We start from the raw sequence: 24,510 nt of genomic DNA, 5'->3' as shown, positions 1-24,510 counted from the left end.
CCCACCCCACCACACACACACACACACACAATTTTCTCTTTTGGTTAGCCTGTTTGGCCAAGCTTTTTTTTTAGCCAAAAGTGCTTTTTTTGGCCAAAAACACTTTTGGCAAAAAATTGAGGTGTTCGGCCAAGCTTTTGGAAAGGAAAAAAAAGTGCTTTTGAGGAGAAGCAGAAGCAGAAAAAAATAGCTTCTCTCCAAAAGCACTTTTCTGAGAAAAATACACTTAGAAGCAGTTTTCAAAAGCTTGGCCAAACACTAATTACTGCTCAAAAGTGCTTTTCTAATTAATTAGCCAAACACAAACTACTTGCACTTTTTTTAAAAGTACTTTTGAGAAAAACACTTCTCAAAATAAGCTGATTTTAGAAGCTTGGCCAAACGGGCTATAAGAGTCCTGTATTAACTTTCAAGGCTCATATTTACGCTCCGCAGACCATGTCATTTTCAAAGCTCTGATTGAGAAATAAGCATACATTCTGACCCAGACCAACTAAGATAAATGGTTCTTGAATAAACTCCATGGTTTACTCTATAGAAGCTGACAAGAGGCGATTGGCGCCTTTCTTTTGGGGATAATGAGAGCCAATTGGCCTTTTATCTGCATCTTCTCAAGTAAAGTGGCATTTTTTTTTATTAGAAAAGACTTTCTTGGATGAACACTATTTTAAGAAAGAGTTTTCAGCTCAGTACTTATCGACACCCAAGCCATTTGATCCGTCAGTTGGCCCAGATAATAAACGATGAGATTCTTGTCAATTGTTTAATTTAAAAAAAGAAAGAAACAGAAAAATTTCAATCAGTTGATATAATTTAAAAATGTGTTTAGCAGAACAATATCCAGCCTTCAAACAATGAAATATCCAGCACATAATTATGATATACATACCTGATTAAGCTCAGAAATAGCTTTGGAAATATCATGGCTACCAATACTGCAAAATAACCTTCTCGATAGAGGTAATGTATTTGATGCAACTCGGCGTAGAAACATCACTATTCAACTGCTTCAACAAAACCCTTAATCTGTAACCAAGACAAAACATAAGGAGCAAAGTACATTTTTGACATAAAGTTATCAACTTTCATTGAGACATTTTCACAAACACTTTGATAGTACTACTAAACAAGTGGTGTAATAAAATTTCAAAATGCGTGTTTGCTAATTTTGAGAATTAGAAGTTGAGGAATTAATGCACGAAGCAAAGAAAGTAAACAGAAAAATTAACCTGATGTTTTGCAGATGTAGTGGTGCCTTCGTCTTTTACCAAATGGTGAGATTGAAGATCAGGACCAATATAGGCCATTTTATAAAGAGATCCTTACATAAATAGCCGGTTTGCAGATTCTAAGCTTTTATACGAGGTACCATTAATTACTGATTAAAAAAGTAAATCTGCGGCAACATAACAAATATGGTTCCATGGTCTAGTGGTCAGGACATTGGACTCTGAATCCAGTAACCCGAGTTCAAATCTCGGTGGAACCTTTTCTTTTCTGTTTTTTTTCCCTTTATTTCCCCCCCTTTCTATCTACTTATTCAACTGCTACTCTATCTATCTTAATACTAAACATTTCAAACTCTAATCCCTAATCCCCTAATTTTTCTTACTAATTCACTTTTACTCTTCTTCTTCTTTCACTCCCTTTTTCACACACACACACAGTGAATAATGGAAGAACAACTACCAGAACCGAAACGCCGAAAAATTCGAGAAGTTGTGTTGGACATCCTTAAAACAGCTGACATAGAAACAGCAACAGAGTACAGTGTTCGAACCACTGTAGCCCAGCAGCTTGGTACTGAGATATTGAACATTCAAGAGAAGCAGTTTATAAGGCATGTTATTGAGTCTTTTTTACTCTCAACAGTTGAACAACCCACATTGGATTTTGTAGCTGAAGTACAATTGTCAGCAGACAACGTACCTACTCAAAAACAAGAAGCAGATGGTTCATTGCCTAATGGGAATTTTCTTGATTCCAATGAGAATAATTGTCGAACTATTTGTAAGGTTAGTGAATATCAGCTAATTTTTCTTTTGTTAGAATAGTGATGTTTTAGGCACAAAAAAAAAAAAAAAAATAGGTGATATCTGTGCTCGTGGGAGTTAGCAGGTAGAATAGTTCAGGTGCGTGCAAACTGGTCAAATCTGAAAATTAAGTCTTTTTTATGATTGGAGTCTTACAAAGTAAAATCCTTAGGGCTCGTACGAGGGATAAAGGATAATTAATCCCGGGATTAAATTTGAGACAAGTTTATGCCACATTTGATTGGGATAAAACCGGTGTAACTAATCCAGGGACTAGTTATCCCAGTATTGTACTATTGTAGTGTTATTTTATCTCTAGGGGAGAGTGGGATAACAGTCGTGGGATAACTTGTTTCCCAACCAAACGACCCCTTATTGTGCTGAACTTGTTTTAGCCTATTGCACAACTCAAAAACGCTCGGTTTTTGGCTTAAGGAAAAAGTAGAAAGAGGGGCTGAGTAGTTTCAGTTGAATGGATACTCCGAGATAAAAGCTATTATCAGTAGAAATTTGATGAGTTCTTAACTTTAATCGGTGAATTTTGTGACGAAACAAAATCGAGGATAAGCCTGTATCCTTTGCTGGTCTAGTTGAGTAGTTTTGCTTGTAACTATCCCATTTTGCAAGTGGAATATGAAATCTCAATAGGAATGCAGAATCCTATATCATTTGCTGGTTGTATTTGCAGCGATTCATGCGGCAACTCATGATCACTGCATTTCGATTATCAACTCTTGCTACTATATTTGCTGTTTTGCACGGGAAAAATAACATATCTGGTCAAATCAAAGGGATAACAAATGAAAAAGAATAAAGAATTTGCGAAAGGATATGCTGGATTTCTTGTATATGGTTAAAATGCTTGTGGCATATTCCGATAGTTCTGAACAAAGACATGACATTTCCATTCTGCTATGCAATTTTTCATTTTTGTGTTATTGCCCGACCTAATTATAGCTTGTATGACTGAACCCCAGATGAGTGACTTCCTTTTCTAAATTTGACTGAATGGATTTTAAATTGTTTTAGAACTTAAAATGAACGTATATGTTCTATTTTTCCCTAAGTTTGCTGGTTCCTCTTGTGTAGCTGTCAGACAAGAGGAGTATCGGGATTCTTGACATTCACGGGAAGCCCTTTGTGGCAATACGTGACTTTTATGAAAAAGACGGAAAGCTGGTTCCTTCTTCCAGAGGTGAGTTTACTTAGCTAATCATGAATTGCTTGATTTGTTACCTAGTTGATTGGTTGATTTTTTACTCTATATCCACACGAACCACTAATACCAGAGTTCCTTTGTTTTTCTCATGCTGTTTCTTAAATATCTCGTCAAATTGTAGCTATTACCTTAATTTTCTTTCCCTACCTAAGGAAGAAAGACACTGTTTTCATAATTTTCTTGAACCTTTTTCTGACCTTGGAGAAGAAAACTTAGCATACAACCACTTAAAATAAGCTTTTACAGATCCTCAAGTCCAGTGGCGGAGCTACAAGTGTAGCTACGAATTCGGTCGAACCCAGTAACTTCGGGTCATACCCTGTATTTATGTTAAGAAATCTATTTAATAAGTGAAGATAATCTAGTCCGAACCCTGTAAGTTATTCTGACCTGAATTCTAGAAACCATATGCTCAAAATCGTAGCTTCGCCTCTGCTCCAGTCTTATCTACACTCTGATTTAGGCTTTTCCAGGGCAGATATATAAGCATTTATCGAAGCATTTTAGTGTTTTTAGGTCACAGCCATAGTTAGAAAGCAAGGACTATGGAAGCGTACAAAGCTAACAAGTAGTATGATATTTGATTAAACACATGTTTGAGATTTGTCGTAAGATAACCAAGGAAATTTTGACAACTTGAGTCAGTTGTAATTGATATTCAAGTTATATAGATAACTTTTTTTGATGAAGAAGTTATACAGATAATTAAATTAGTAAGGTTTGACTTCTAATTAATTAACCTCATTAATTAGTCTACTTGGTGCACCCATGAGGTTTAATATGTATGGTAGATTTGTTGTCATTCGTAGAGGATCATATATTATGTTGTAGGTTCTTTACTTTTTGGTGTACTGCTTGTATACAGGAGATTTTCCCATTATCAATAAAATTATTTACCTTATCAAAAAAATAATCTAGTAATCAGATTGAATAAGGGAAGATGACAAACCCCCTGGATTGATATTGTAAAATGGAGTTATAGGTTGTAGAGAATTACTAATCCCTTTGTTATTAAACCATCGCTGGGTTCCTTATCCTACTGTAAAGTCTAGTCCACTTCTTAGATTTTCTTTTTCCTGTTTCATGTATGCCCACTAATTGTACTTTATAGTTAATAGGGAGATAGCATGTGTTACATTTCCCTTACCTTTTCCTTGACAAAAGTACTCAAATAATAGAACTTTGATTTTGATATGGCTCAATCTTGTAAATTTGGTCTGAAACTAAATAGATTTTTATTCTTTTGGGGGATAAGGTGGAAGCAAATAGGGACCAGTTAGTTTGGTTGAAGTCTGGGCAAGCATGTTTCCGTAGCGTCTTTTGACCTATTAGCAATATGTGTATTTTGCGAATTAACAACCATTTTCAACTCACTCGAATCATCTAAAACCTTCCATACTTCCGACTTAGTTCAATTGTGTATTCAACAGAGCATTGTTTTTGTGGTTGTGTCTAAAGTGTAACATGATGCACTTTACTTTTAGAATGTATGTCTCACGTTGGTGGAGTGAGTGGGCAGTTGCCTCCTTGTATGATCTTGGACAATTCTCGCCTATGTAAAGGTTCATTTTCTTTACATGGTATCAGAGACAAATCCATCCTTATTCTTGGTTGATCCAATGTTGGGCCCCAATGTTGTATTGTCTATGCTACAAATATCCAGTCTTACGTGTGCGTGGAGAGGCGGGTGTTAGAATGTCTCACATTGGTTGAGCAAATGGGTTGTTGTCTTCTTAAGGTCCATTTACTTTTCAACTCTGTTGTGGAAAAGCAGGAGAAACCAAAGAGGTCTCCAATTTCTCGTTCTTCTGGGCTTCTCTAGAGTTGAACGTCATTAATTATCCTACCTTATGAGTGAACCCTCCTCCGCCTCTCCCCTCTTAAGTCACCATCAGACTTGTGCTTCCAAATCCGTCTAAAGCAAAGAATCTTTTATTGAGGCATCCTTGTGTCAGTGTTATTTTGTGTTACATAATATTGTAAACATATTCTCTTACCTAATATAGCTAGCTAAATCATAGGAGAGATGTGTAGGATATTTACTTACTTTAGATAGGGCCTGTAGTAATTGTACAAGTACATATACTTCAGAGATAGTGAAATACAACTTCTTCCATTTGATTTTATGGCATCAGAGCCCCGCCTATCCAATTCTTGTTTCACCCGATGTTGGGCCCTCATCTTATATTGTTCACGCTCCAGGTGCCAGAGCGTGGGGGTGGGTTGGGGGGTGTTAGTATCCCACATGGTTAGGTGGGAGTCCATTTGTCTCCTTATATATGATCTTGGGCAATCTTCATCTCTTGAGCTCACTTTTGGGGTTGAGTTAGGCCCAAGGTCGATTTCTTTATCATTCTGAAAAGGCTTTTCAGTGAATATTGTCTTTTCTTTGCTTTCTCGCTGCATTAAATTGTTCGCTTGTCAAGTGAAACGCATAGATATTGTTTTAATTTTTCCTTTATTTCTCTTCTTATGTGTTACACTCTTTTCATAAGAATTGACAATTACCACCTACATATGAAATCAGGAATTAATTTGAGTGCTCAACAATGGTCATCATTCAGGAGTAGCTTCCCAGCTATTGTGGAAGCCATTGCAACGATGGAGTCGAAAATTAGGTGAGAATCCTGGTAGCCAACTGAATAAACACCGAAATCCATTTCAATTTATCACTGAAAGACAACTGAACTCATAAACATAAAATGTTTTTTGGTTAGTCTTATTTGATTGGCATGAATGATCCAATTTATCATTTCTAGATTGACAACTTGTGAAAATCAGACTGCAGCAGACGTGGCTGCTCAAGGAAGAGAACAAATTCAGACCAATATTTCCCAGTCAGTTAACCATCAAGAGGGGAAGCTTTCTGCCGTCAGAAACGAAAATGGAGATGATGTCTGTAATTCAGCAATAATTACTAACTCTCAGGTGCAGATGCCTATTGAGAGACAACAAACAGAAGCTGATATTTCTAATTCCCTTCCTTGCTTCTCACCTCAGGGACACATACAACAGAGTTCTCGTACAACTTCCCTTGCCCAGATGCCTATTAAGACTATTCGTCTTGATGGAAAAAATTACTATTGCTGGAAGCATCAAACAGAATTTTTCCTAAAGCAATTGAATATTGCATATGTGCTCAGTGAGCCTTGCCCGAACACTCTTGAAAACCGACAGAAATGGGTTGATGATGACTACCTTAGTTGTCGCAACATATTGAACTCTCTATCCGACAAGCTTTTTGAAGAATACTCAAAGAAGAACTACAGTGCCAAAGAACTGTGGGAAGAGCTTAGATCAACTTTTGATGAGGATTTTGGAACGAAGAGTTCCGAAGTTAACAAATATTTGCAGTTCCAAATGGTTGATGGCATATCGATTCTTGAGCAGGTTCAGGAGCTTCACAAGATTGTTGATTCTCTCATGGCATCAGGAATCTGGATAGACGAGAACTTCCATATTAGTGCTATTATTGCAAAACTTCCCCCCTCTTGGAAGGACTGTCGTACAAGGTTGATGCATGAAAATGTTCTGTCTCTCGACATGTTAATGCATCATCTAAGAGTGGAAGAAAATTGTCGCAATCGCTACAGAAATGATAAACATGAGAAGAGAGTTGGAGCACGAAAAAAGGACCTGTCGAAGAAGCAGTGCTATAATTGTGGCAAGGAGGGGCACATCTCAAAATATTGTACAGAAAGAAACTATCAAGTCTGTGAGAAGAGCAACGGGAGGGAAAGCGAAACGTTTCCTGTTGTCACAGAAGCTAAGATTAACGGGCAGTGCTATAATTGTGGCAAGGAGGGGCACATCTCAAAATATTGTACAGAAAGAAACTATCAAGTCCTTGAGAAGAGCAACGGGAAGGAAAGCGAAACCATTCCTGTTACAGAAGCTAAGATTAACGGGCAGTGCTATAGTTGTGGCAAGGAGGGGCACATCTCAAAAAACTGTAGAGAAAGAAACTATCAAGTTTCTGAGAAGAGCAACGGGAGGGAAAGCGAAACCATTCCTATTATCGCGGAGGCCAGGATTAATGGGAAGACAAACGAACTTGTAGCGATTGTTACTGGTGTTAAGAGCAATGGGAAGTCCGATAAATCGTAACAGATATTGGGATAGCTGAGGGACCTTAGAGGGAGCAGCCAGTTCAATTTGCTTGGTTTTTTTTTTTTTTTCCTTCTTTTCATTTAGTGTATTGTATTGAGCTGTAGTCAAATCTTGTTCATACTCAATGTGCTTCCAGTGAGGATGTCAAAGAATTGAATCATCTAACCTTGTTAATAAGAGTTGGGTGCCTTAATTTTGAATGTCATTACATGTAATTTCTAATAGTAGAATATTAAGTAACTTGAAAACCTCTCTTTTTTGGTTTTCGACTCGGTATTTGATAATAGGCTAGATTCATGTAGTTTGGCGACTATTTATGCCCCAACTCGTCTATACTTCACTGTTCTTGGAAGGTTAAATAACGATAAAATGGCTCTAACTGTGAATTTTATGTTTTGCAGGAGCAAGTCGTGCTTATGAGGACTTAGGACAGTGTTTGGAGCTAAATTAAAGCAAGGAAAGCACCTCGGAGTTGAGTACGTGTGAAAGAAGAAAGAAAAGAAGAGATAAATAGCTGATCCACTTTAGCGCGGGCCAAGCGCGGCCTTAGCGCGACCACGCTAGAGCAGAAGAAACGGGGCAGTGTTGAAGTCGATTAGCGCGGCCCAAGCGCGGTCACGAGAGCGGCCGCGCTAGTCCAGGAAGCAGCGACAGTGTAGAACGCCATTAGCGCGGCCCATGCGCGGTTCGAGCGCGGCCGCGCTAGTCACTTTGAAACGCGGAAATTCTTGGGGTAAACTTGGAAGTTTGGGAGCAATTCCACTTAACCTATAAGAGGTCCAGCTCGCCCAAAAAGAGGATATCAAGGTTTTTATAGTTTTGTTCAAGGCAAGAAGAGGCAAGAGGCAACGAGGATAATTCGGCATCGAGTTCTACCTTTCTTCCTTTTGTTTTTATCATTCATGATGAATTTTGCTGTTGTTATTATGAACACAATTATGAGTAACTAATTATTTGGTCTAAGGTTTTGATGGAATCTGTTGAGGGATGAACTTCTTGTTGTGTTAATATAGTTTGCCCAGTTTAATCTCTATTTGTTCAACTACGGTCTTGTTGTAGTTAATTGAAAGGATCCTCAATTAGCTGTGCCTATTTAATATGTATTTCTCGGAAGAGAGTGCATATTTAGGTAGTTGTTGAACTACACCACTCCCAAAGTATATGAGGAATCAATAACCGAGGGTTTAAAAGTGGGATTAGGGATAACGAAACCTTGGGTGCGATCTAAGTGAGCTGTAATAAAATCCAGCTAGCGTAACTCGGGAGAGTGCGTCTAGTAAATTGTCGTAATTACTCGGGAGAGATTTACGGTAGTAAGAGTGCTCATGATCCATAGAGACGAATAGGCAAATCTATACGAAACATAACAGGGAGGGATCCATCAATAGGGAAAATCACAACCTTAGATCCTTCTCTTATTTGTTTACAACTCAGTCATAGTAGCTTTTAGTTTACTTAATTTTATTCAGTTATAGTTAGTAGAAATGTCACCAAGTGTTATTCAAAATATCTGGGAAGTTGATTACGGAGAATTCAGTGAGGCTGACAAAAGTAATTGGTAGGTTAATTCCCTGTGGGATTCGACTCTAGGCTAAATACTCGGATTATATTTGCAACGATCGCTTTGTCCTTTTTATAAGGCATAGTTGGGCGTGATCAACTTTTGGCGCCGTTGCCGCGGAATTAACGGTGTTATCAATTACAGTTGAAAGAAATACAAAAATTATTAGTGTAGTCAATTTTCTTCATATTCAATCCATACATTAAAATTTTAACGTTTGCTAACTTGGTTGTACAGGTGCATGCCTAGAAACTCATCGAGAACTGGTGAAGTATTTGAAGCATTATCAGATCCCGAGAAAGTTTTCAAGGCCTTGAATCGGGCCAACCGGAAAAACAAACAACAACAATCAACTTAACAACCTGAACCAGACATGGCAGAGCTGGTAAACAACAGAAACAACAACGGGGATAATGTGGTAGACCCAGCTGCGCAGGTAGTGGCGCCTCTTGTGCCAGAGGCTCCTCTATATGACTGGGCGCAACCCACAGCAGAGAATTTGGCCACAACGATAGTAGTCCCGCAGATACAGGCTGAATCTTTTCAAATCACAAACAACATGCTGCATTTGTTGCAAAACAAGAGACTATTTTCGGGGTCATACATTGAAGATCCTCAACAACACTTGAAGAATTTCCTGTCAATCTGCAAAACTCAAAGGCAGCCCAACATAACTCAGGAAGCAATAAAGCTGTTGTTGTTTCCATTCTTAGTGACAGGAGCTGCCCAGACTTGGCTAAATTCAATCCCTATTAATTCCATCACGATTTGGGAGGAGTTAGTCAAGCAATTTGTGAATAAGTTTCATCCACCCAACAAGACTTCTCAACAAATTGATGAAATTTTGAGCTTCAGACAGAAACCAATGGAAACATTGCAAGAAACATGGGAACGATTCAAAGGGATGTTGGTTATATGTCCGCACCACGGTATTCCGGAGCAGATGTTGGGGCAGCGGTTGTACATGGGTCTGACAGATAGCGTGAAGGCTAATGTTGATGCTTCAGCTGGTGGAGCATTCTTGAGCAAATCATGGAGAGAAAGCCAGATCCTGCTTGACAAGATGGCACAGAATTCGGGGTGGACAACCAGGAATGCACCTATCACTCCAGTAGTTCACTCAGTGGCCTTAGATCCAGCCAACACTCTTGCAGAGAATATGGCCACCTTAATGACACAAATGAGCATACTCACCAAAAAGGTGGAAGAGTCAGGGCAAAACCAGCAGGTGCATATTGTAGATACAACCAATGGGGGCTTATGCACATCGTGCATTAGTCAGCCAATTGGTAGCCAATGGAATGCGGAAAGTGATCATCATCACTACCCTGAGAACATGATTATGTGTCTAATTATGGGGGCCAGAGACAGGGTGGTCAGAATTGGGGCCAACAGAATCATCCATATAGGCCAGTCCAGCCGCAACACAACAATGAAAATATGTGAGCCATGCGACCTCACGATAATGTGGTGCCCTACCAAAGGCCACAGGGGTATAACAACCAAAATCAGCAGCAGGGTTATCATCCTTCTCAGCAGCAACATGGTGAGAGACAGGAAGATGAGTTTGCTAGACTCGAGGCAATGATGCAGCAGGTTATTGGGTCAAATGCGAAATGAGTGAAAGAGTAGATGCACATGAGTCAGCCATAAAGAATATTGAAGTGCAAATGGTCCAGATCTCGATGTCTTTGAATAATCGTCCTCATGGGACATTGCCTGCAGACACTCAAGTAAATCCAAAAGATCAAGGCCCAAAGCAGCTGATGGCAGTGAGTCTACGTAATGGCAGAGACCTAGACTTGGAGCAAGAGAGGGCTCGAGAAAGCAGACAGGCTGAGACACTTGTACCAGTGCCCATTGAGCTAGATGATTCAGCAAAACTGACAGAGTTGACAGTACAGCCTGCCCAGGAAGAAACCAACACACAGATTGAGGCTGAGAAAGAAGCTGAGACAGCCCAAGAACTGGTAGTTGAGGTGGTGTCTGACAAAGAGAAAACCCAAATCACTGGGAAGAAGAGACCTCCAACACCATTCCCACAGAGGCTAGCCAAATACCAGAAAGATGAACAATACAAGAAATTCTTGGAGATGTTGAAACAAATTCAGGTAAATATTCCATTGATTGATGCTTTGAAGGAGATGCCTGGTTATGCAAAAATGATGAAGGATTTGATGTCCCGAAAATTCGACTTCCAAGACTTGTCCACACTGATCTAACTCAGACCTGTAGTGCTGTGGTGACTAGACCAGTTGCTGAAAAGTTGTCTGATCCAGGGAGTTTCACAATTCCCTGCACCATTGGTAACTTTGCCTTTGCCAAGACACTCTGTGATTTAGGGGCTAGCATAAATCTTATGCCCCTAGCGATCTATAAGAGGTTGGGGATTGGAAAAGCTAGACCCACGTCTATGTTATTGCAGCTGGCTGACAGAACTGTGAAAAGACCCTCAGGTATTTCGGATGACGTGTTGATACAGGTAGGGAAATTTGTGTTCACTGCAGATTTTGTGATACTGGATTGTAGAGTGGATGAAGAAATTCCCATAATTTTGGGAAGGCCGTTCTTGGCCACAGGGCGAGCCCTCATTGATTGTGAAACTGGGGAGCTCAAGATGAGGTTGAACGATGAGATAACATTCAACGTGCAGAAATCTATGAGGCGACCAAGTGAATTTGCCAATTATTCTCTTATTGATGCCGTGGATGTAATCTTGGAAGAGGATGATGAGACATTGACTATTGAGGATCCTCTTGCTGCATGTCTTATGAATTTAGATGAGGTGAATGGGGAAGAATTGGCAGAATGGGTGCTGACTCTTGAGGGCAAAGGCTTTTGGGAGAGATCACTTGAATTTGAGCCCCTACACTTAGAAAAAAGAGAAACTCCTCCAGCCAAGCCATCCATAGAAGAACCACCAAAGCTGGAGTTGAAGCCACTGCCCGCCCATATCAGGTATGCATTCCTAGGACCTAACTCCACATTACCTGTTATTATCTCATCTAGTTTGTTAGATGTGCAGGCACAACAGCTTTTGAAGGTACTCTCGGAGTGCAAGACTACCATTGGGTGGACCATGACAGACATTAAGGGGATCAGCCCGGCATATTGTATGCATAAAATTCTGCTGGAAGAGGGGCACAAACCTTCCAGGGAGCACCAAAGAAGGCTGAACCCCAACATGAAGGAAGTGGTGAAAAAGGAGATCATTAAGTGGTTAGATGCGGGAATCATTTTCCCCATCTCTGACAACAACTGGGTTAGCTCGGTGTAATGTGTTCCTAAGAAGGGTGGTATGACGGTGGTAAAAAATGATAACAATGAGCTGATCTCTACAAGAACCGTCACAGGCTGGAAAATTTGTATGGACTATAGGAAATTGAATCTAGCCACCCGGAAAGACCACTTCCCACTTCCCTTCATTGATCAGATGCTTGACAGACTGGCAGGGAGGTCCCACTTCTGTTTTCTGGATGGGTACTCGGGTTACAACCAAATCTCCATTGCACTAGAGGATAGAGAGAAGACCTTGTTCACATGTCCATATGGGATTTATGCCTTCCGGAGGATGCCTTTTGGCCTATGCAATGCACCCACCACATTCCAAATGTGCATGATGTCCATATTCACCGACATGGTCGAAGACATAATGGAGGTGTTCATGGATGATTTCTCAGTGGTAGGAAACTCATTCGATGAGTGCCTTACAAACCTGACCCCGAGTGTTGAAAAGGCGTATCGAGATTAACTTTGTACTTAATTGGGAAAAGTGCCATTTCATGGTACAAGAGGGTATAGTCTTGGGACACCTGGTATCAAGCAAGGGAATCGAGGTGGATCGTGCTAAAGTTGATGTGATAGCAAAGCTGCCACCCCCCACATCAGTCAAGACAATCAGGAGCTTCCTCGGGCATGCCGGTTTTTACCGGAGATTCATCAAAGACTTCTCAAAAATTGCCAACTCTCTGTGAAAGTTGTTAGAAAAAGATCACCCTTTCGTGTTTTCTGATGATTGCAGGGTAGCATTCGAGGAGTTGAAAAAGAGGCTAATCACAGCACCCATCATTGTTGCCCCCGACTGGGAGCAACCATTCGAACTCATGTGTGACGCCAGTGACTATGCAGTGGGGGTAGTGCTAGGACAGCGGAAAGACAAGATAATGCACCCAATTTACTATGCCATTAGAACATTGAGTGGAGCCCAGCTGAACTACACTATGACAGAAAAGGAGATGCTGGCTGTGGTGTTTGCATTTGACAAGTTCAGATCATACCTGATTGGCTCTAAGGTAATTGTATATACTGATCATGCTGCTCTCAGGTACTTGATTGAAAAGAAGGAGTCCAAACCGCGCCTGATTCGTTGGGTGCTGCTACTGCAAGAGTTCGACCTGGAGATTCGTGACCGTAAGGGCAGGGAAAACCAGGTCGCTGATCATCTATCGCAACTTGAAGGAGCTGAAAACTCAGTTGAGGCAGAGGATATTCTGGAAACCTTTCCAGACGAGCAACTACTCGCCACAAGCCTTGAGGAAGTGCCATGGTATGCAGACATTGCAAATTACTTAGCAAGCAGTATAGTTCCCTATGACCTTTCCTCTGTGCAAAAGAAAAAGTTTTACCGTGACTGCCGCATGTATTACTGGGATGAACCTTATCTGTTTAGAATTTGTGTTGACAATATGATCTAGAGGTGTGTCCCCGAGATAGAACAATCTTCTATTTTGCAGGCATGTCATGCATCGGCATATGGCGGACATTTTGGAGGAGTCAGGACGACAGCAAAAGTTCTAGAAGCCGGGTTCTACTGGCCAACCGTGTTTAAGGATGCACATCAATGGGTGAAGGGCTGTGATGAATGTCACTGAACCGGGAACGTCTCCCTTCGCCACGAGATGCCCATGAACCCAATTCAAGAGGTTGAAGTGTTCGATGTATGGGGGATAGACTTCATGGGCCCCTTCGCCAGCTCCTTTGGCAATAAGTACATACTTGTTGTTGTAGATTAGGTGTCCAAATGGGTGGAAACTGCAGCACTCCCCACCAATGATGCAAGGGTGGTGGTGGGGTTTTTGAAGAAGAATATATTCACTAGTTTCGGGATCCCGAGAGCTATTATCAGTGACGGAGGCACTCACTTCTACAATCGAGCCTTCGAGAAATTGCTAGCAAAGTACGATGTGCGCCACAAGGTGGGCAACCCCATATCATCCTCAGACCAGTGGACAGGTCGAAGTGTCGAATATAGAAATAAAGAGTGTGCTGACCAAGACTGTGAATGCCACAAGAACTTATTGGGCGAGAAAGCTAGATGATGCACTCTGGGCCTATATAACCGCTTTCAAAACACCAATTGGTATGTCACCATATAAGTTGGTGTTCGGGAAGGCCTGTCACTTGCCAGTGGAACTAGAACGTAGAGCTTGGTGGGCATTGAGACAGCTAAATCTGGACATTGAGGCTGCGGGAACAAATAGAGTCACAGAATTGCATGAGCTAGACGAGTTCCGATTTCTTGCTTTCGAGAGCGCGAGGTTATACAAGGAGAGAATGAAGAGGTTGCACGACAAGAACACTGTTGAGCGAAATTCAATCCCGGAGACATGGTGTTGCTTTATAACTCAAGATTAAGGCTATTTTCGGGTAAACTCAAGTCACGATGGTCTGGACCATTTCGGGTGGTCGAAGTGCTCCCTTCAGGTGCCATAAAGATTGCCTCAGAGGAAGATTCCCACACATTTAGAGTCAATGGGCAAAGATTGAAACCATATGTGGGCATGGATGAAACCAAGGAAGTGTCCGTGATCCATCTGACTGAACCTCAGAGGTCGAGCGAGCCTTAAAAGCGCTCATCTGCGTCGTGCCGCGACGTTAAATCAGGCGCTGCGTGGGAGGCAACCCATTGACTTGTTGTAACTGTCGTGCCACGACATTAACTGCGCTGGTTCGGAGGCATCCCAATGCATAGTGACTTTAGAGTAGTTAGAATTGTTCTTTTTGATTTTAGTAAGTACTAACCAGTGCAGGTGAGATTGGGCGAGTGATAAGTCCATCAGATTGTGAAGGAACAGGTAAAAAATTGAAAAATCTCGAGGCCCAAGAGCGCGGCCGCGCTTGGACCGCGCTTGGTCCGCGCAGATGGCAAATCATTCTGTTTCTGGCCGCGCTCAGACCGCGCTACGGCCGCGCATATGGCCAAGTCTTCTGTTTTGCTAGCGCGGCCGCGCTCGGATCGCGCTAGTACCGTTCCGCCTGCCACTTTGTAACAGTTAACGTTTATTTTATTTTATTTATTTTAATTTTTTTTATTTTGTTAATTTAATTGTATTAATTTGTTTACGCCAACCCTAACCCCCTATTCTCCTATCACACCTCAAAACCCTCTTCTCCCCCCCACGACTAAGGCCCTTCCTCTCCACTCAAACACGCCCCTTTCCTAGTCCCAAATAATCCCAGCCTTAATACCCCCAAGGTTCAATGCCAACTCCATCCCCACCACTCTTTTTCACTTCTCACAATCTCCTCACACTTCAGGTAAGATTTTCTTTTTGCCTATTTTTGTTGGGTTTTCTTTTGAATTGTTGGTTATGTAGTAGTTTTTCTTCTTTTTCTCTTAGAAGTAATTTGTAGTGTATACATAGTTGCTTGTGGATGGTGGTGTTGGTGTAAATGTATATCTTAACTTAGGTGGGTAACATTGGGGCAATTTTGATGAACATTGGTTTATAACATGGTTAAGTGGGAGTTCCAGTGGATGATGCCCACAAAGTGTTTGTTGAAATGCCACAGTGAGTGTCAATGGTAATTGTGACCAATTGTGTGGGTGAAGTCTGAGTAACCGCAGTTGAGTCACATCTTTTGTGCTGTGCTAATTCTATTCTTCTTCCAGGTACTATGGCACCTTCCAGGAAACGCCGAACAACAGGTGCTTCATCCAGCGGCCAAGCTGGATCCTCCAGGGCGCGCGCTTCAGCTCCTGCTCGTCCTTATGATAGTAACCGGTTCGTCTCACCCGCAGCTCAGGACCATTTTGCTGGTAAGTCTCCCAAGAAACCAATACCGGAGAGGGGCATGGATATAGAGTCGCTCTACCATGGCTGTCCCAACTTGTACAATAAGCTGGTCAGGCGTGGGCTACAAATTTTCTTTGAAGAACCAGATGATGGGAATTTGATGATTGTGCGCGAGTTCTATGCCAACGTTAAAGAGCATGTGAATGGTGTAGTAACAGTGCGCAAGATGGCTGTGGATGCCTCGGTTGAGGCTATTCAGAGAATATACCGGTTGCCCGCACCTGTGGCGGAAATGAAGGATTTTTATGAAGCCTATGGCAGAAAATACACTCAGTGGGAGCTATTCTTTGAAACAATTTGTGTGCCAGGCAAGGATATTGTGTGGATGAAATATGGGCGTAAGTTCCATTCAGCGGCACTCACCTTTGAAAGGAAGTGCTGGTTGTATGTCATCAACAACCGCCTGCTCCCGTCCTCCAACACCACGGAAGTGAATGCCCCTCGAGCTGCATGAATTTGGTTCTTTATAAATGGTTATAACTTTGACGTAGCCAAGCTTATTCATGAGGAGATGTTTACACGTTGTCCGGTGAAGAGGTATGGTTTCTTCTTCCCTTCCTTAGTCACTAGGCTTTGCCGGGCAGACCGGGTGCCGGAAAATTTGAGTGTGGATGGAATAGTGCCCAGAGAGGCAAAGTTTCGAGTTGATAATGTGACTACTAGGAAGGAGCCTGTGGCACTTGGTGGTGATGATGGTGATGACTCAGATGCATCTGAGGAGGGAGAGGATGAGCAAGAGGAAGCGGAATCCGAGCCGCCCACCCATGCGCCGGTTGCAGAAGCTGCAGGACCATCTGGGGTTGGTCGGGTTACCCGGTTAGCAGCCTTAGAGCAGGAGATGGCAGGAATGCGTACCACGATCGAAGACTTGGGGACGCGAGTTGATGCTTTGGCCACCCAAAACGCTAAATCAGAAAAGAAAATCATGGGCTGGCTGCGTGCTTTGGGTCGGGCGTGTCACCTTGACCCTGGCACTGTCTCCGATAAGGACTGAACACCAGGGAAGTCCCCTTACCTTACTCTGCTTTAATTTCTTTGACATGGGGACATGCCAAATCTTTAAGTGTGGGGGTGGGGATGATTGTTGTTGTTGTACAATTGTATAGACTTGTTTGATATTTTTGGTTGCTATTAATTAACTTCGACTTGGCCCGAAGACGGACACCTCTCGACGGGTCTCTTGAATGACTTAAGTCGAACAAAAAAATACCAAAAATATGTTGGCCTCTTCCTGATGACAGATCTCCTAGACAGTTTTCTTGAGGGAAGTAAGTCTAAAGAAAATACCAATTTTTTTTTTGTTTTAGGTAGTGTAGTAACTCCCCTTTGGTTTTTCTTTGGGCGACGGTTCTTTTTCAAGGGTTTTGCTTGAACCGGGTGTAGTTAGTTTTTGTTTATTTTGTTTCTAGTTTTTATTTGGTACTTATGGGCTATGAACTGAGATAGGAAGAGAATCCCTTAGCGTTGTTACACCTGAACACAGTAGACACTAGAGTGTGACGCTTAGTCTCAGTTGTTGATTCTTGTTAGAGTGCCTTAAATTGTATGTTTGTAACTGACTTGAGTACTCAAACGAGAGTGTTTTGATAAGACAATCTGGAGTGAGTCATGTGCCATGTGTGCGTGAGTTGTATTGTATTCTATGCTCTGTATTTGATGCCTAAAACTTGCCCTGTGTGTTTGCAAAGCGAAATAGTAGCTTTATTCAGTCTTAGAAGTGATATAGGCATTTCTTTGTTAAGCCAGATATATAAAGTAGACCCACCTAAATGCGATGCATCGTAGTTAACCCCGTTGAGCCTATAAGCCTGTTTCTTTGGCAACCACATTACAAGCCTTACCCAATTGTTTGAACGGCCCATCTGTTTGAACCCCTTTACCTCCCATGAGCACTTGAATGGTTATGAAATATGCAAAAGTTAAAGTGTGGGGTGGTGGTTTGATTTTTTTGAGTGGAACCAATGAAATAGAGAAAAAAGGTGCAGTGTTTTGAAAAATGAAAGAATAAGCGCCACTTAAAAAAAAAAGAGAAAAGAAAATAAGTAAATGTAGTCCTTGATAAGTGGTGACTTGATACAATTGCACCTAAATGAGTTTGGGGCATTATAAATAGAAGTGTGGTGGAATGTCTGGTCTGACATAAGTATGGTTCTGAATGCGAAAGTGATTGTATTAAAAGTGCTTAGGGAGGTTAGTCACTATATCCAAATATATTCTACCCGTCCAGTAGCCTACATTACAAGCAAATGAAGTCCTAATTGATCTGAGACTGAATGAGCTCGATTAATAGAGTAATACACTACGGGCAAGCCTATGGTGCATCTTTGTGGCATATGAATGTTCTTTCTGAGAGTGAGTGAATTTTGTCTATCTGAGTTCCTAATTGTTCTTAATGTTATTACTTGTGGAACTACTCTCTTGTGGGATGTGAGGAAATTTGATTCACGAAGGAAAGGTAAGTCTTGACCTCTGTATAGAGTAATTTGAGTAAGTGTGAATATTGCACGGCACGTGAGAGTCGACTCTTGAGGCAAAGATGTTACACTACTAGACGCAACTTTGGTGATATGTTCTTGGTGTGATACGTTAAGGAAAAGCTTAGTGAAGGAACCTTTGTAGAGTATGGTGGATTGCTCGGGGACTAGCATTGATTTAAGTATGGGGTGTTGATAATAGGATAGATTCATGTAGTTTGGCGACTATTTATGCCCCAACTCGACTATGCTTCACTGTTCTAGGAAGGTTAAATGATGATAAAATGGCTCTAATTGTGAATTTATGTTTTGCAGGAGCAAGTCGTGCTTATGAGGACTTAGGACAGTGTTTGGAGCTAAATTAAAGCAAGGAAAGCCCCTCGGAGTTGAGTACGTGTGAAAGAAGAAAGAAAAGAAGAGATAAATAGTTGATCCACTCTAACGTGGTCCAAGCGCGGCCTTAACGCGGCCACGCTAGAGCAGAAGAAACGGGGCAGTGTTGAAATCGATTAGCGCGGCCCAAGCACGGTCACGACCGCGGCCGCGCTAGTCCAGGAAGCAACGACAGTGTAGAATGCCATTAGCACGGCCCATGCGCGGTTCGAGCGCAACCGCGCTAGTCACTCCTAAACGCGGAAATTTTAGGGGTAAACTTGGAAGTTTGGGGGCAATTCCACTTAACCATAAGAGGTCCAGCTCGCCCAAAAAGAGGATATCAAGGTTTTTATAGTTTTGTTCAAAGCAAGAAGAGGCGAGAGGCAAGGAGGATAATTCGGCATCGAGTTCTACCTTTCTTCCTTTTGTTTTTATCATTCATGATGAATTTTGCTGTTGTTATTATGAACACAATTATGAGTAGCTGATTATTTGGTCTAAGGTTTTGATGGACTCTGTTGAGGGATGAACTTCTTGTTGTGTTAATGTAGTTTGCCCAGTTTAATCTCTATTTGTTCAACTACGTTCTTGTTGTAGTTAATTGATAGGATCCTCAATTAGCTGTGCCTATTTAATATGTATTACTCGAAAGAGAGTGCATATTTAGGTAGTTGTTGAACTACACCACTCACAAAGTATATGAGGAATCAATAACCGAAGGTTTAAAGGTGGGATTAGGGATAACAAAACCTTGGGTGCGATCTAAGTGAGCTGTAATAAAAGCCAGCTAGCGTAACTCGGGAGAGTGCGTCTAGTAAATATCGTAATTACTCGGGAGAGATTTACCGTAGTAAGAGTGCTCATGATCGATAGAGACGATTAGGCAAATCTATACGAAACATAACAGGGAGGGATTCCATCAATAGGGGAAATAACAACCTTAGTTCCTTCTCTTATTTGTTTACAACTCAGTCATAGTAGCTTTTAGTTTACTTAATTTTATTCAGTTATAGTTAGTAGAAATATCACCAAGTGTTATTCAAAATATCTGGGAAGTTGATTACGGAGAATTCAGTGAGGCTGACAAAAGTAATTGGTAGGTTAATTCCCTGTGGGATTCGACTCTGGGCTAAATACCCGGATTATATTTGCAACGACCGCTTTGTCCTTTTTATAAGGCATAGTTGGGCGTGATCAGTATTCAGTATATGTATTGGGACCTAAAAAATATGGATTCGTGCCGGAAAGTCCAACATGGGAGGTAAAACGCTTCCTAATAAAGGTGACTCCATAACTAAAGTTCGAAGTTGAAATTTCTGGTTAGAGATGAACGAATACTTACTCCACCACAACTCTTGTCGATAACCTTCGGTTAAAGATAAAGAAATACTTAGTCCAGCACAACTCTTGTCGATAAAAGGAAGCTTGAGAACCTCTGCTCGAGCTTCTTGTGCACATCTGGCTAGTAGATTAATAATTTGCTTGCCTTGTTCTTTCTTATGTGAATTAGATTTCTAGATTTGATCAAACCATTAATTTGTTGATTTGCTGGCAGTTTGGTTCCAAATCTTGCATCAAAACATAACTAGATCGAGCTATCAGGTGCTGCCACGAATATATATTTTTTTCTTCCATTAATTATTTAAAGATAAAGTGGTCGTTATCCATGACATAGACAGATTCATAAATGATCACATGACAACTGAACAAGAAAATATTTAAAATTAATAAGAGAAAAGGTCATTTCACATGCGCGTTGATATTAATCTTAATCAGTCAACTAATAATCATTATGATGGTAATTACTTTAGTTGTGCAATCTATTATATGCACTATAATAACAATAATTATTATTTTCTCTGAAGCATAAAAATGAAAAATAAAAAAGCTATGACCCATTGACCTAAAGCCTTGATTGTGCTTGATTTGTGAAAGAAGCCAAGCATACATTGACTTTGGATTTCTGCTTGACATTCAATGAATTGGTGCTTTCCTTTGAAAATAGAAGAGGCAAAATAATTCCAATAAAAGGGAAAAAAATAGATTTTAGAATGACGACTTCTGTTAATAACTGTGTTCTAAAATTTAATTTTTTTTTTATTTATAATTACTGAATTTTTTTATATAAGTACATTGTTGAACAAAAGTCACTGGATTCAGCCAAACTTGTATTCGGACTTCTAGCTCCTGTCTTTAATGCTATTTAAGCTTAATTTAAAGATGAAAAATTTGCTTCCAGTCCGACATGGTATTCTTTTTGGTTCCACTAGCGTCTGGTAGCACATGCATGAGAACCCAGACTAATTTTGATCCGCACCGCTTAAAGACTACTAAAAAGGGAAGCTATTGCTCGTAAATATAGCACGAGTTAGCCAGTTTTTGGACCGGTCATTCAAAAATAGCCAGCATTTGCGAAGTCATTAAAAAATAGCCACTATTTTGCTGCAACACGAAAAGTTCCAGCATAATATACTGGAGATTGGTGCATCCGTGTATGAACTTCCAGTATATTATGCTGGAACTCCAACATGCGGAAAGTTCCAGTATATTATGCTGGACCGGTATATTATACTGGAACTCTAGTATAATATACTGGAGTATTTTTTCCAGATTTTGAACAGTATTTTCGTTCAGATTTATCTTTACATGAAAAGTGGCTAAATTTCGATTACTTTTGAAACTGTGGCTATTTTTGAATGACCACTTGTTGTGAACACTTAATTTTTGACCACCCAAATTCTATACTATTTAGTGTAAATATTCCCTTTAGATCTAGTCTTGATGTTTTAAATTTTTATCTTACTCTTAATATGTTTTATTTGATATATATATATACATTTTAAGTTCATTCTCCTCTTTTTCTTTATGTTAAATTATTATTAGATGATGTCTTGAATCTGTTTACTTGTCTTGTTCGAAAGCTATTGGTGTGCCGTTCTAATGTGGTTGAGTTCTCTAACTTTGGTTGTTTAATGATATTGCCTATTTAATCTGCAGCTCATAAGTTTATTTTTATTTTTATTTTTATTTTTGTTAGTTTGTAGTATTTTGAACTTTACGTAAATCTTAAAAAAAAATGAAAAATGGGTTTTGAAATATGTTTTGTTCACTACTTTCCTTTTGCAATTTCGTGTCCATTATTTATATACGTGATTAAATATTCTTTACATGGTTTTATTTAGTTGTCCACTGTTTAATGCTAAATTTATTTTAGTTGTTTGTCCATAATCAAATGCTTTCTTTGTTCTTCTTAAGTCCATTTGCTCCTCGAGTTAATTTCAGGTAGCTAGTTTGTTGTTTTATTTGTACCATTTATAGTTAGTTCACAGAATCTTTAAGGGCAAGGTTATCAACTAAGATGAAAATAAAAGTAAGTTTAAGGCAATAATCTGTCAATTTACATCTCTAGGTCTGACCCTTAAATACCCATTTAGTAATTTCTTATCAATTAAGTTACATCACTCTTCTACAATTTTATATCCATAATAGGCTTTTCAATAATCTCAAGCTTAGGAAAATAATAATGAACACCAGTAGTATACTTTTAGGCGCACTTTTAATTTATTATTGTGATTGTGTACACGTACGCGTGACATGGTTGAAGCGTCGTTTTTCAAAATAAAATTAAGGTACACGTTCGCGTGACTTTGGCCAAATAATTTTAATATTAATTAAGTGCTATTAATTATGTATAGGTACGCGTGACATGATTTTTAGCGCATTAAATAAAATGAGTACACGTACGCGTGACTTGTTTTGAGATAATTCCGTAATCACGAATAATAAAGAAATTAAAAACGGTAAAGGTAAAATGCACATAGGTTCTAAAGTACATAATTAAATAAATTTAATAAGCCAGGTATGATTAATAGCGACCGTGCTGGAACCACGAAATTCGGGAATGCCTAATACCTTCTCCCGGGTTAACAGAATTCCTTACCCGGTCTTCTGTATTCGCAGACCATAAATAAGAGTCATTTTCCTCGATTTGGGATTTAAAATAAACCGGTGACTTGGGACACCAATAATTATCCCAAGTGGCGACTCTGATTAATTAAATAATCTCATTTCGAATAATGTCACTTAAATTGGAAAAACTTCCTATCCTCCTCGGGGTGTATAAAAAAGGAGGTGTGACACTTGTAAATCTAGCTATTTTTTAATTTCTCCCTTAGTGCTCCTTACTATTATCTTTTTTCATTTCAAGGATTCAAACTCGAGACCTCTGGTTAAAAATAAAAAGATCATATTCATCCTACGACAATCCTTGGCGGTATCCAACGTAGCTAAATAAAATGCAAAGCCAAATTAAAGTTGGGCTTGGACCACATGAACTGCTTTAATTTGAAATTTGAACAATAAGTTTACCAATATCACTAGCAACTGTTCATCTTCATATTGGCGTAATAGGAACTTTAGGATATACTTAAAACAAAGCAGACAAAGAAGATTCAAATATCGAAAAAGACGATTTGCTGGTGTGAGATAAGAAGTAGTTGGTGAAATTAATCAAGGTGTGCATAAACAGGTTCGGGCACACTATCGTCACATAAAAAAAAATATATTGCAGAAAAGGTGCTTAGATTTTTGTAGGGGTTGGGACAATTTGGTTAAAGTTGAAAAACATACTAATATGTGGTGCAGTGGATGAGACTGCTCTTTCCTTAACCAGAGGTCTCGAGTTCGAGCCCTGGGTATGGAAAAATCCGTGCTAGGGAGCGCTTCTCCCGAATGGGGCCCTACGCGGCGCAAATCCGAATATAGTCGGTTCCAATGCGGATACCAAACACCGGGCGAGAAACCCACAAAAAAAAAAAAAAAGGAAAGAAGCCAGCATACATATTTGACTTTCAATTGCTTCTTAATATTCAACCAGTTCGTGCTTTCCAATTGAAAATACCAAGTAATAGAAAATTCGAATAAAAGGACAAAAATATAACGACATACTAGAATTCAGAGTATTGATTTGGGGAAAATCCTATTAATTTTATGAATAAATTATGTGGGAGTTAGGAGTAGTCATCCAATTCATGCTGTACATGTTGTCAAATCATACATTAACACTTTTTACTTAAAATATAGAGTTATCTTAATTAAAACTGCCACTTATCAACTACGTAAAATGTCAGTCGATGCACAAAATATCCTGCATTCACGCAGGGTCCTGAAAGGCAAACTCATCTATTCAACGGTGGTTATTTCAGGCTATGAAGAAGAAGTATCATAGCATGTAGAAGGAATGGGTGTTAAAATATTAGACGCATGGTTATGAGTCTAAGTGGGAGATTGTTGGGATATACTATTAACCATGCGGTTTAGACATAGTATTATATTTTGTTCTTTATGAAACAATTATTTATTTAATTTATTCAATTCAATAAAGCACTATTTTAAATAGATCATTTGTAACATGTGTGTCCTTTTGATTATGTAGTAGACAATTTAGTGTATGGAGTCTTAGCTCATACACAGAAGATTAAATTGTTGGTTCTCATAATTAATAAACTATGTTCACAATCGAAGATATATCGGACAAAATATCTTGATGATTGTAGCACAAGATTATTGTATAATTTGTCTTGATTATGGGAGTAAGTCTACTCCAACTTCTTGTGCTAGTATACTCAGTGTATATTGAACGGACCAAGTAGAGAAAAGGTGT

The 24,510-nt window shown here is 39.8% G+C and overlaps 2 protein-coding genes and 1 non-coding gene across 3 annotated transcripts in view; 2 read left to right on the top strand and 1 right to left on the bottom strand.

The window, feature by feature from the left end:
* Positions 1-1,322, bottom strand: part of LOC109239648 (cyclic pyranopterin monophosphate synthase accessory protein, mitochondrial) — a 2,274-nt gene extending 952 nt beyond the window's left edge. The window contains exons 1-2 of the mRNA XM_019406240.1: positions 1,230-1,322; positions 890-1,026 (exon numbers count right to left, since the gene is read on the bottom strand). Of these exons, the coding sequence (XP_019261785.1) occupies positions 890-994 (105 nt within the window). The 5' untranslated portion in view covers positions 995-1,026; positions 1,230-1,322. The remainder of the gene's footprint in view (positions 1-889; positions 1,027-1,229) is intronic.
* TRNAQ-CUG lies at positions 1,418-1,489 on the top strand. The gene has a single exon. It is a non-coding gene; the product is annotated as a tRNA-Gln (tRNA).
* LOC109242899 lies at positions 1,567-7,555 on the top strand. The gene is made up of 4 exons (XM_019410075.1): positions 1,567-2,015; positions 3,123-3,228; positions 5,780-5,870; positions 6,012-7,555. The coding sequence occupies exons 1-4, from the start codon at positions 1,674-1,676 to the stop codon at positions 7,357-7,359; spliced, it is 1,887 nt and encodes a 628-aa protein (XP_019265620.1). The 5' UTR covers positions 1,567-1,673; the 3' UTR covers positions 7,360-7,555.

Source organism: Nicotiana attenuata, chromosome 1 (assembly GCF_001879085.1).
Source record: "Nicotiana attenuata strain UT chromosome 1, NIATTr2, whole genome shotgun sequence".
In the NCBI taxonomy this organism is placed as follows: Eukaryota; Viridiplantae; Streptophyta; class Magnoliopsida; order Solanales; family Solanaceae; genus Nicotiana; species Nicotiana attenuata.
Note: the sequence above shows the minus strand (reverse complement) of the source record. Positions and strands in the feature narration are given on the sequence as shown.

What these genes read in the sequence shown, in the direction of transcription:
- LOC109242899 (XM_019410075.1), top strand. Translation starts at nt 1,674, where the DNA reads ATGGAAGAACAACTACCAGAACCGAAACGCCGAAAAATTCGAGAAGTT. An exon ending in GCTGGTTCCTTCTTCCAGAG is followed by an intron (nt 3,229 to 5,779) that starts GTGAGTTTACTT and finishes ATATGAAATCAG; the next exon opens with GAATTAATTTGAGTGCTCAA. An exon ending in ACGATGGAGTCGAAAATTAG is followed by an intron (nt 5,871 to 6,011) that starts GTGAGAATCCTG and finishes TATCATTTCTAG; the next exon opens with ATTGACAACTTGTGAAAATC.